The 13179-nt window shown below is 42.3% G+C and overlaps 1 protein-coding gene across 1 annotated transcript; it reads right to left on the reverse strand.

Annotated features, from left to right (window-relative positions):
* Positions 1-807: 807 nt before the first annotated feature.
* LOC115787369 (uncharacterized) lies at positions 808-11782 on the reverse strand. Its single transcript, XM_030740053.1, has 18 exons — positions 11383-11782; positions 10849-10992; positions 10321-10439; positions 10053-10236; positions 9175-9287; positions 7759-9076; positions 6906-7030; positions 5160-5418; positions 4767-4894; positions 4568-4664; positions 4326-4448; positions 3866-4038; positions 3532-3629; positions 2900-3027; positions 2501-2681; positions 2181-2325; positions 1227-1303; positions 808-839 (listed from the first exon to the last, which is right to left on the reverse strand). Exons 1-17 carry the CDS (start codon positions 11777-11779, stop codon positions 1229-1231), a joined length of 3807 nt encoding a protein of 1268 aa, XP_030595913.1. The 5' UTR covers positions 11780-11782; the 3' UTR covers positions 808-839; positions 1227-1228.
* Positions 11783-13179: the final 1397 nt, after the last annotated feature.

The following is a 13179-nucleotide window of genomic DNA, read 5'->3' on the forward strand; positions in this document are numbered from 1 at the left end:
AGCTGCAGCCTTACATTTAGGTCACACAGACTTGTTTACATGTGGGTTTCAGGATTCTCAGTTTCTCAGACTGTCATGTGCACTACAAAAATAAATTTAAGATTAATGCTAACTAAAATGGACTGCTACCCCAAAACACAAGTTTACTGCAAGAGTGCTAATATTCGCCACCATATTGAACCTAAAACGGCCTTTTCAGGTGATTTGTGAAGAGGGAAATGGACTGGTTCCTATATAGTGCTTTTCTACTCTACCTGAGCCCTCAAACACTTTATACAACATATCTTCATTCACCCATCCATACAAGTACTTTTTCTACACCTAAGTGCTTTCTATCTAACATTAATAATTAATAACGTATGAATGTGATCGATTGGGTGAATGAGACTTAATTTTTTTTTTTTTAAATATACAAGTGCCAGCCAATTTAAACTGGCATAAATGTTGCCTTTTTCTCAAAATGTTCAATTACTGTGTTTTGAAGCTGTGTAATAAAGTGAATATCCACACTGCACACTGGAGGTTGAGCCCATCATTTTTTGTCCAGATGTTTCTGCCTCATTTTTCCTGCATGGCCTCCAGTTATCGTGCTCAAACATGCACATAAACCTACTGTGTGTTCCACAAAATTTAACAAAGCAAGCCAAGTGCAGTTGGGTTCAGTCTACTCCGCAATGATAACATGTCCATGCAAACAATGCTGCCTCCCACCTTTTGATGTAGTGCCACTTTGTCCTGTAAAAACTAATGACTGCCAGCTCAAGAACAAAAACACACACCAACGCCCTGTATGCTACCCAAGAGCTTTTATTGATGGTTAAATGAGTGATAGCTGAGGCCTGAAAAAAGGAGGGGAAAAAAAAAAAAAAAAAAAAAAAAAAAAAAAAAAGGTCAGAAATTGTTAGGAAATCAAACTCGAGCATATAAATGAGACAAGCACAGCTGTGTTACTGGTCAGACAGTCATCTTGACTAATTTCAAGCATTTACTATGTTGTAACTGAAAAACAGGAAATGGATCAGTCTGAATTAATAATTCAAAACTTTCCTCATTACTAAAACATTGTCCTGCTGTCATATGGAACTGTAGCTACTACTGGCTTTCAGGCTGTTTTCAGAGAGGAGGCGGCTTGTAAAGGAGTTCATTCATGGCTGTTTTGTTGCGATCTACCAGAGCTCACAAGGGTGCGCTGGGTGATCTGAGGACAGAGACCTAATTATCCTCACCGTCACTGGCCAAAGCATCCTTCAACACAAGGACCATCACGTGGCGAGCAGATTTCAGTTGAACACATGAAGTAGATCTGAGAGGGAGGAAACGTAGAGCAGGATTTAATGTTGTGTCCAGTCTCCAGAGTGTGCAGTGTAATATTACAAACAGCTGCTGGCAATTGAGATGGGGTGAGAATTTGCAGTTTACAAAATGGCTCCTCCACATCTCATTAGGAATGCTGTCTAAGAGATTTAGAGATCTAGCCACAAATGGTCTTCAGACAATATGTTTCCACTAAATGAAAAGATAACTCATCTGAGCAGGCACTAATGGAAAGTCTGCAAAAACAATTTCACATTTGAACAAAATTAAGACAGGAAGCGTGAAAACAGTACTGAGCCACTCATTTCTTTGCATGTCCTTCAAGAAGCTTGGAGAACTATTCCTGAAGTCTGTTGAAGAAGAAAGGTGGTCATACCAGATACAGACTTTTGAGCTCATTAGAATTGCACAAACTGATTGTGCTGTATATACTGTATGTACATGATTCAGTAAATCCCTGCATCCACCCCCCCCCCCTTTTTTTTAAGCAAAATATAAAGAATGAGAGGTGGCTCCAGACTTTTGAGCACTACTGTAGATGTTCACTATGAACTTCCATTACGACTGTGGCACAGTTACCCCCATCGCTTGATGCAAGAGCCTCTGTGGTTGTGTCACTGTCTAACATATGGACCTAACTCTATACGAGAAGTGCGAGCTTATTCTTAAATAACAGTATAAACCAAAAACAGACTGCATATCAAGTATATACACAATCACTGTGATGTCACCCATTAGGTTATGGCCAACTACTTTGAAGTCTTATGATTTCAAGTTTGGGATTTTAACATGCTAATAAAAAATCACTTGTCTACAGTAGCACCACACCATTATGTGCAGAACTCAGAGCCTCCGTTCCTTCTTACCTCTTCATTCGGGTCCTTAAACTCACCATCAGGAAGGAACTGGAAGGTTCTGATGGTGAAGCGACGGGTCTGAGCATCAGGAGAGAGCGGCTGAGGATGAGACAGAATGGCCTGTGGGGGGACTGGGTCCAAAGGGTTGGGACATCTGTGGAATAAGCGTGTCAATGTTAGAACAAGAGATTTTACTTTCCATGTAAAAAACATTTGTGAGAAGAAAATCTTCATTTTTGATACTCCTACAGACCTCTCCTCCTCCTCTGCTGAGCACAGTTTTGTACCCCCACCCCCCCACCGTGTTCTTTTCACATTTTTCAACATACCCATTGTACAGCAGCACCCACACAGCTTTTCCAGAGCGGGGGTAGGCCACACAGAAGTGTACCAGCAGAACTAAAGTAGGATCTGGAGAGTTGAGGAGCCGCACTTCCAGATTGAGAGGCTTCCCCAGCATCATCTTCAAGGGCTGGTGATACTGTGGGTAGTAGCTTTTGTACTGGTCATCTGCCGTGTAGGTGTATAGGAATAGCATTTCACTCTTTCATAAGCATAAAAGACCTCAAAGCTGAGTTGGATATATTCTAAAGATATTTATACAGCATGGTGCTTAAATACTCAATTTTATCATTTGTTATCCAAATATATCTTATCCAAACCAGCACAAACTCGTTTCTTATTCGATTTGACTGAAAAGCAATCGCGTTGAGATGAATACCACTTACCTTCAGCAATCCTTAGCTGGACTCCAAACGCCCCGTGAGACTGAATTTCAGGACCGAGGGTGGGAGTTTTAACCATGTAGCTCACAGTCAGAACCGTTCCTGGCATGTACCTGCACTCCACCAGCAGCCTGAGAATGATGACGATAAGAGGCATGATAAATAACAGCTACACAGTTTAATTATTCATTTATTGTCATTTCTGCACCATTGTTGGTGGATGAGTAACATGTGGCAGACTGTAAATCATGGAGCCATTCACTCCATCTTTCAGTGTGACAAATGAGCTTGGGCTGGACTTATAATGGCAGCAAATTGCCTCCCTAACATGGCAGAAGCTTTCCGTTTCTATTTATTATCATCATCATCATCCAACTTAAAGAGCACTGCTGAGCAGCTGTTTTGGATTTGTACCCCCCCCCCCCCCCCCAAAAAAAGTGCTGAACAAGTGTGTGAAGCTTGATGGGAACAGTATGCATCCACGGTGTGAATCTGAACATCCTAGGTCACGCTGTTCGAGTTACGGCCAACGTTAAAGTTTTTGTGGAACAGACGGCGGTCGATAAGGCTATGACAACAGCGCAACTTTTTCTTCAAAAACAGCTGATCTAAAAATGGTAAAAACATGTTCTAACCTGACAGGAGAATCTCTTGTGATGGTGCCGTAGTTGAGGCTGATAGTCTTAACCATGTTGATGACTTCTACCATGTAGACAACAGTTTTCCCCAACATCTGTTTGGACAAGTGGAAAAAGGATTTTTTTCTTGTTTTTTTGTTTTGTTTTGTTTTTTTCCAAAAATGCAGATTAAAATATTTTGGCTGTCGGTAATATAACTGGACTTACTGCATATTTTTCTGATCATCTCTATAATTAGTTTTTTGTTTTTTTAAAAAGCACCACTCTATGAAACTGTATGAAACATTGCATTAAATATTTGAAGTAAACGTTTACACTCATCAAGTCTCACCACTCTGCGTGTCCCACAGCCATCCATCGGGATCTTAAACAAGGCGTAGTCAGAAGTCACTTTCTGGGGTTTGCAGGTGGAGTTGCTGGCAGCGACAAGCAGGGCGGGGGAAAGAGGGGGCTCCGTGATGGAGGCGGGCACAGAGAAGACAAAGTGCCGGTCAATAGTGCACTCTGGAGGGGGGGTACAAACACAGACAGATACACATGCACAGTTATGTAAACGTCAGATGAACCAAAGGTCAGAAATCTCAGGAGGCAATTGATAATGAGACCCAAGGTATCTTATACCCTTTTCACATTTTGTGTCACTGCCAGCTTGAATCATGCTGTGCTGGCCCTGAATATGCCTCTTCACACATCCAGCAGCTGTAGTGCTTACATTTCTGTATCCAAAACATCTCAAATGTACTCAGCTAAGTGGCGTGAAAAAGCCATTGGGGACGCAGACAGCAGCTCACCATCCATGGGGTAGTAGCAGGCAGGGGGGTGCTTGTTGAAGCAGCAGCCTATGGAGAGGCACTGTGTCTGGGATAGAGCGCTGGATCCACAGGGGAGATGCTGTTCACGAGGAAGGTTGCACTCTGAGGGACAGCACGACAAATGTCAGCCGCACAGTTAAAATAACTCTGAATGGCCAGGAGAAAACAACCTTTGGCAAGTTGAACAGCCTTTCAGAGGAGTAAATATTAAGCCTACCTACCTTGCCTGGGCCCCGGGATGGCAACTGGACAGGAAAACTGAGACTCCCTTTTCCCATTTACTGTCATGTAGATGACAGTGATGATGTACAGCTTATCCTTTTTAGAGAAAAATGTTTATACGGGAGTTAATAGGCACATAAAATAGTCAATTATACAAAAAGGTCATATGCTCAGTGTGAAATCCAAGTCAATACTTGCCTGCACACTCATGTGGCAGCGTGAGTGCAACTGCAGATTCAAATGGATTTTGCCATCTTTGCCTTTGCTTGCAGAGTACCCACAATGCTTTGGGACATCCTTGAGGTTCTTTTGGTTCCCCTTGATATCTGAAAAATACATTTGGAAACACACAATAACTTATTTTTGTGTACACTTCAAAGCAGCACAATTATAGATCTCAGCAGGCCGAGGCGCTCAGTTAAAGTGCTCCCCAGTCACAACAAAAACAAGCCTGCCACCCCCCGTCCCCCTCCCCCCTCACAGTAAACCAAAGCCCCTGAACCATGTTAGCATTCACCTCATGCAGAGATGATGGGAAACATATGCACCTGGAACATACACACCATGATACACAACTGAGCGCACACACACCTTTAACAACTATTTCTGAAATGGGACCAGAGGGGAGCGCCACAGTCATCTGATGAGAAGAGCAGAAGACTTTAGTCCTTGAAGTAACAGATGGGCTGATCCTATCCTTGGTGGTGCTTGGTGGGGTCGGTGTGGTGAGTGAGGTAACTGTAGCTGGATTGTCAGAGGTGCTTTGAAACGGGCACTGCAGGTCCAGAGTCCTATACTGCGCCATGGAGAGATCCCAAAACCTTATAGGTAAGGAAATTGCTGTGGGAGTCTAAAGCAAGGAGAAAAATCAATAAAAATCAGTAAGCACATCCACGCATAGTTTCAAGCTCCTGTATTCAAAAATAAAGTCTGCCAATGGAGGTCATCTCACAAAAAAACAGTTCTCACCAGTTGGGTTGCACAGAATATTTAAAAAGCCCCACACACCACCACACTCCATCCAGCACAGATGCATGCAGAGCAAATGCTGCTTACAGTCCTGTATATGGGATTCAACATAAATATCAGCTGCTGACTAGGAAGAACTGCCCGGCTGTGTTCATTATGCAAGCAGGACTTGTCATAGATACCCAAAAAAAACAAAAAGGGTACAAACAGCCATCATCAGCAATCCAAAATAACTATACTTTGTCATGTTGCTGGAGAGAACTTGTTTTGAAAAGCATTTTTCCACCTATCCATTTAAACAGTAACAAAAATTGAAAATATAATAAAAGACAAATTGAAAGCAAAGCAAACACAGGAGAGGCTCAGAAATTAAGTTTAACACTAATAATTTTCCCATCAGTCTGTCATTGTGATAGTACTGAATATTACAGTACTGAAGAACTTCTTTTGAGCTTATTTGTTTTCTTACATATAGCATTTCATCCTCCATACAATACAATCATCCACAACAAAACTGCTGACAGGTGAAATAAATACCAATGATCATTACAATCCAATGTTCTGCTTAACTTGGACCCGGCAGCGGGCGCCCGGGTGGCTTAGTGGTGAAGCTGTCGACCACATACGTATGCCGCGTTGCGGTGGGGGTTTGAGTACCGGCCCGTCGCCAATTTACCCGCGTAACTTCCCCTGTAACTTTCCCCCCCGATTTCCTGTCTTTCTCCACTGCCAATAAAAGCCGCTGTGGCCAAAAATGAAAAAAAAATTAAAAACTTGGACCTGGCACCTACATGGCTGTAATGACTCATACCACCACCTAAACGTGGTTACAATCTGAGCAGACACCCCCATGAAAACAGCACTACCTGACAGCAGCAGTCTCCCCCAAGCAGGACAATGAAGCCACAAAACCTGCTTGTAGTGTTTTGAGAAACACAAAGAGCCAAACCACCAGGTCCCAGTCTGAGTGTGAAAGACCATCCCACAGGACCAAAAAAAAAGATCCACTGTGCCCAAGAGGTCCTGTCTCAAAGCCATGACAGGTCAGAGCTGTTCCCCGTATAAATGGTACCTACACAATACTTGGGAGGTGGCTTTAATGTTTGGCTGATGTTAATGTGGCATTCTAATTCAGTGTCTGCATGAGTGAAATCACTGCACATTGTATCATCAGCGCCATTAAGTAATTAAAGACAGAAGTGCAGAATGAGCGCTCCATTTTCTAAGGCAGAAATTTGATGCCACAGAACTTTTTGGAAACTGAGCATCTCAAATGCTAAGGGTTATGTACCCATCACACACACAGTTAAAGAAACTACACAAAAACTGCAAGAATGAGACTGCAAAAAGCACCAAGGAGAATCCCACCTGTAACTGGCTGTGGCAAGCAGGCAGGGGAGAGTGGAGAATTACCCCAAAACCTTCAGTCATCTGTAGCATGTACCCACAAAGTGGAGACACACTGGAGAGAAACAGCCATCTATCCGTTCGGTCTGTTGTAGGAAATGATATTAGTTAAATATTTGTAGCATAAATGATCCTAAATTCTCACCTCACCATGGTTAATGAGTGCAACTCCTGCCAAATTAAACCATTACAATAAAAATGTACAGAAGAGTGTTTCATTGTGTTTGAAAGGTGGAACAGTTAAAACATTTAAAAAGGCCAGAGGGGTCTGCTTAGAAAATATATATTTCTAAAGAAATTACACAAGCCAAAGCTCCCCCCAGTTTGCAACCTAATGAACCCCAGTTTTTAAAAAGCCAAAACCTTTATATAAAAAAAAAAAAAAAAAAAAAAAGATTTTGTTGTGCAGTTTTCCTTCTGGGGATTTTTTTTTTTAACTTTCTATAGATAACTATAGATAACTTTAACTATCTATGGATGGAATAGTTTGTTTGCTTTACAATTTAAAAAAGGTAGGACATTTCTATTAAAACAACTTTAAAATGTAATTATTAATTATGTAGCTCAATAATGCCTCAAGTTGATTTAAAAAAGGGCTGTGAAGAGTGTCAGATATTAAATACTGTTACTTGGCAACACAAATCACTAATGGTTTTTTGGGGGGTAAGTGTGGGAAAATATATAAATTATGCTTATATCTGGCTTTAAGGATTTTTTCTTTCCTTCAAAATAGGCAAATATAAAATAAAGTGTCACAGCTAGCCTCCTTTAACACTTGCTAACCAAGAGCTCTTCTGTTTGCACTCGCACTGACCTCTGACCTGGATGGAGTCTGGGTGAGTAAAAGGCAGGAAGACAACCATCCTCCCCGTCATACACTGGAGATTCAGAGTCTGTGGAGAGCGCCAAGCTTGGGTTGTAGAGCTTGTGGTGGGGGGAGTAGCGGTGGTGGTGCTGGTGGAAGGCTTTGGTGTTGTCACTGGTGGTTGAATCTCTGGATACTGAGGCAGAGGGGGGTAGGGTGGAATGTAGTGTGGCGGGTAGAGTGTATGATAAAGATAGTAAGGATAAGAGTAATAGCTACAAATGGTGTGACTGTAGGGCAGGCAGATGTCTTGTGGAACTACTGGTTTCTGAGGTGTTGGAGATGCAGCTGGTTGTGAGTAAATGGGTCTGTGGAAGTTAAACAGACTCGAGAAAAAGCCGGGACTGTCCGTGGTGGTTTTTGCCGGACCAAGTGGTGGAGCAGCAGCAGGATGTAAAGCAGAAGGTTTTGGGTAGGACACTGGCCAATAACCATAATAAGAGTCGTAAGAAGCAGCTGGATAACCTACAGGCTGTTTAGACTGAGGGGAAGGAGGAGGCGGCGGGACAGGAGGCAGAGGAGCAGGTGGCTGGTTTGCTGGTTCAGGATAGTAAGGCATCTGAAGATAGTACTGAGGGTAAAAAGCATAAGATGGAGGTTTGGCTGGTGTTGTAGCTGGAAGAACAGTAGTAGTAGTAGTAGTGGTGGTGGTTTGAGGTGGAGGAGTTGGCGCTGGTGTCACTGCTGGGTAGTAGAATGACATGTGGGGGTAATGTACACCAAATGGATACTGTGGAGGTAATTTAGGTACTTGATGGGGAGAACGATCCTGCGCTGGACCAAGATTGGGGTCAGGTCTGGCCAGTGTCGTGACAGGAGACTGGTAGTGAAAAGGAGGATATTTCCAGGGGATGCCAAGAGAGTAAGGCAAATTTCCAGGTTCCCCAGGGTAGAGGAACTGCTGGTGCCCAAGAATATCAGGCTGGGGTCCAGGAGGACTGTCACCAGTGGGCTGAGGTGGCTCTTTGGCTTGTGGACCAGGAGGGTAGAGCTGGGGAAGCTGTGGGAACTGTAGCCCAGGATAGTTGTAGTGGGGATATTCAGGAAATTTTGCAATCTGCTCCTGGGTTGGAGGCGGAGAAGGGGTTGGCAGAGGAGCGGAAGTGGCTGCAGGTCTAACAGGATCTGGGATGTAGGGGAACTGAGGGTTGCCAGGAGACAAAGGAGGAGACCAAGGTGTAGAGGGGGCGTAGGGAAACTGAGGACTGACTGGGCAGGAAAGAATGTATTCGTTATCATCCAATACAAGCTCAAGCTGGAGACCATCCTGTTTTAAAAAATAAAAAAAGAAAGAAAGAAAAAGTGTTGCAAATGTTACTGCAAACCAGCAGCCTGACAATAATCCATTTAAATAAAACAACCTACTCCACTGGTGAAACAAGGAGCACTGGAGTAGATGAAGAAGGTAAGATCCTGAGACTGGGAGTCGACATAGTACGCACACTGTTCAGATACAAACTGATGCAAAGCCCCATTCACTGTAAGACATCACACACATTTTTATATTCTCGGTCCTTTAAAGATCAATTTAATTTTCTCATCAACCACTGAGGCGTTTCCCCCGGCAGCAAAGTTTACGATCAGCAATTAAAAACCAACCCATGCTGAATATTGCATAGATTGCCTCTATACTTCTGTGTCAGCCAAAAAAACCCCAAAGGATTAGCAGAGGCTTCAACAAAGCATTTAGATATCTTAACTGATAGACTAACTTTATTCTCTGGTTATAATTTCTTTTGTTGAGCTAACTTACTAAATGTAATAAATTTCAATCCAAAAGACACAAAAATATTACATTTCTCCTCTTCTTCAACTTACTTTTAACCTCTTTGGTTAAGTTTTACTGTTTGTATCCTTAAACATCTTTTCAAAATAACTAATCTCCAGCTAAAAGAACTGTGTCAGAGCTTTGCCGCCTTCACAAAATGATAAAAAAGGATCAAATTACATTAAAGTGGCCCTTTTATCCGGCAAAAGTAAGTTCTAATTTCAGCTTCAAAGCCATCTGAGAAATTCTATTGGGGAAAGTTTTCTCTCTCCATTCTTCTACAGTACACAAATTTCAGGAAAACAAATACATCACTGGGTGAATAACTTGTGTTCACAGTGGTAGCTACATCTCAAGTGAGACTTAATGGATTTTAAAGTAAATTAAATTCAGCTAAAGTAGTTATTAATGAAGAAAAAAAAAAAAGTCTAATTTGGAACCACTGAGGATTGAGCTACTGTTAAATCTGGTGTACCTTTCACTCCCAGTTGAGGTATGTCCTTCTCCTGCGCATGTATCTGCACTGCCATGCCATAGGAGGAGCAGAAAACTGAGGGTAGTGGAGGAGGGAACGAGGGGGTAGGAGTTGACGTCTGAATCGGGCAGGAGAGCTTCAGCGGGCTTCCCCACCACAGCAGGGGCAGAATGTAACTGCCATTCTGACAGAAAGAAGCACCAATCAGGGATGGAGAACACTGATCACAAGAGACACTACTGACAGACCAGAATGCTGCTGCTGGTACCTCCTGGGTAATGTAACAGGCCTCATATGGTACCATCATCTCAAGGCCACTCCATGAGGTCCTCACAGAGTAACCACAGTATGGAGGCAACTGAAACACTGAGATCGGAGAGGCTCCCCCTGTACAAACAAAAGATTTCCACTAAGATGTTAAGAACTCGTGATTTTTGGGTTTGTTTTAGATAAAAATGTTTAAAAAGTGGACAAATTTTTTAAAATGCACAAGTCATTTGCAGAAATCACATGTGAGAGCTCTCTGAATAAAATCAAGTAACAGAAGCTTGGGCGATTCAACAAAATAGCAATGGTTGGGAGGAGATAAAGCACACTGTACTGGTCCCACTGCATTCTGAAAGGAAGGCCTGATTCAGACTGACACTGGCTGTGACCCCCCCTGTACTGTCTTGCAGAAGGTAAAAAGACAGATATTCCAGGATCCCCAGCTAGAAATTTTCCTTCCCACACTTGATTATTGTATTTAGGCCCGTTAAAATATATTCTCACAGAGCCAGTACAGACACCATCTTACCTCTGTCCACTAACAGGTGTGTGAATCCTTGACTGGAGGCAGTGAAGATCATGGCATCATGGTCGCACTCCACCAAAGGCCTCATAGCCTGCCACTCAGAGACATGCGGACTGGATGATAGGCCCAAAACTTTCCCCTGAAAACCTGGAGGACAGAAATCAATGAGCAAATAAAGTGCTCCATGTCAGAGCTCTGCGGCTTGTCTTTGGTATTCCCACAAGTTGGCATTGCAGCCAATTGATGTGCTGGGTCTTTTTTTAAATGATCAAAATGTGTGAGTTTTAGTCTTCATCCTAGCTGCTTCCTACATTACCCAGAATGCAACGCGGTAACAGCTTAGTTTTCAAGTGTGCGATAGCAGCCACTGAGGTATGGTACACTTACTTCTTACTGCACATGCGGATTTTTGGTCTTCACACCCAACCCAAACGGACTCGAGTAATGCAGCTGAAGCAGCAAAAGGCTTCATAAAGCACACAGTTATAAAAATCACATAAAACATCTTAAAATAAAATAAGACAGCTGGAGTTTAACCTGTAAAATCTGCTTGATATCCATGTACAGACTCTGGAGCTGAGGACTTTGATTCCACGTTAACGTTCCCAGTAATCCACGAAAAACTCTTGGACTCAGAGTTGAAGCCGGACTTATTAAGTTCTGGTGCACTGACAGGTGGATGTGAGTCTTGGGATCCAGGCTGAGGCTGGTGAAGACCCGGGTCGTTGGATTCGCGCTGATCAGGGCCCCCGATAACCTGCCCAACTTGTTCTTCGTCCTGTTTAATCCTTTCCCGTTCTGCAGAGGCTCGGTGTGCAGCAAAACCATCCTCCCACTGTCCTAAACTTACTGAACAACACAGCTGAAACATGTAAAAATAAGCACTTGCCACAAATAAAAGTATACTTATTCGTCTTTTCTGTTTGCAAGACATCGCCGGAATGGACCGTTTTTGCCCGCGTGAGAGCAGAGGACCTCACCTGAACACGAGGGCGACCAATTAAGTCATCAAGCACGAGCCAATTAAAAATCTATGACTGCATAAAAAAAGTTAAAAAAAAAAAAAAAAGCACCAGCTTGATGGGATATGGGATAGCATTACAGTCTTTGGGTGACTCCTCGTATTATTTTAATACAGTAATAATACGGTATATTTAGTAATTTATCTGAATTATATATATATATATATATATATATATATATATATATATATATATATATATATATATATACATTTGCAAGGATGACCACTTTTTCAGGTTTCTTTTCTCTTTATGGGGATGTCCAAGACAAGATTGGGAACCCCACACTGAAGCTCAGATGTATGAAAATAAAATGCTTAAAAGCTGCAGAATGTTAATGAGATGATGCACTAAAAGGTGAAGGGCATGAGAAGGAGATTCACGAGCACGATAATGGTGGAGTATTTCTTGTCTATTGTATTGCTGCTTAAGGATGGGCCTGCTTTAAGCCTGGGAATTAATCTGAAAAGTTAAATCCTGCAGTGATGGCTGTGTTAATAGATTGAACATCATGTGCTGTGACAGTACTGCAGGGAGCTGGGGAGTGTGGCCTAAGTGGAGCTATGTGAGGTGGGAAGATGGGTGCTGCAACTATTTCATCACATTGCTGCTGTTTTAGTTGGACGAGAAGAGGCGGGGGCTTTTATTGGTCTACTAAAATAACAAACAAAAGACTTTATGAGCTGAACACCAACACTAGAGGATATTGAACTGGGCTTTAGAAAGATTTGTAATTTTTCACAATACTCTGATATTTATAAGGACAAATAATAAACTGATCAATCAAGAAAATAACTGACACATAATTGCAATAATCTTTATTTAGATATGTTTGAAAAGACTGATGGTTCAAAATTTTGCACAAAATACACCCCAGTGAAAGTTAAAGATAAGCTCACATCTATTCCTTGGGATTTTAAATTAGAAGGCGCCACTTCTGCATAATACCTTTTCAGTGGACACCCACTGCACAATGGATGTTAGACTGCACATTCTGCAGAGGCCCACATGTTGTGACAGGAATAGAAAACTCCACTGACTCAGAAGTGGCATAAAATGGGAACCAGCGCTGCTGCGCACCCACTCACCATTTACTGTGAGGATATGACGAACCGTCAGGGGTCAGATATAATGGTTTTGACATCTATTCAGACTTACTGCCAGGAGAAAATGCTTCTCCGAGTTCATTCCCACACCCTCTGACAATAATATAGCTTTCAAATGATTTTCATCTCAGCAGTACTACAATAAAAACAGAGGCCTACACTATTAGCTCTATTATCACCCTGACGGCATTGCAAAAGGTTATGTA

The sequence above is a fragment of the Archocentrus centrarchus genome, chromosome 1, assembly GCF_007364275.1.
Source record: "Archocentrus centrarchus isolate MPI-CPG fArcCen1 chromosome 1, fArcCen1, whole genome shotgun sequence".
NCBI classification, from domain to species: Eukaryota; Metazoa; Chordata; class Actinopteri; order Cichliformes; family Cichlidae; genus Archocentrus; species Archocentrus centrarchus.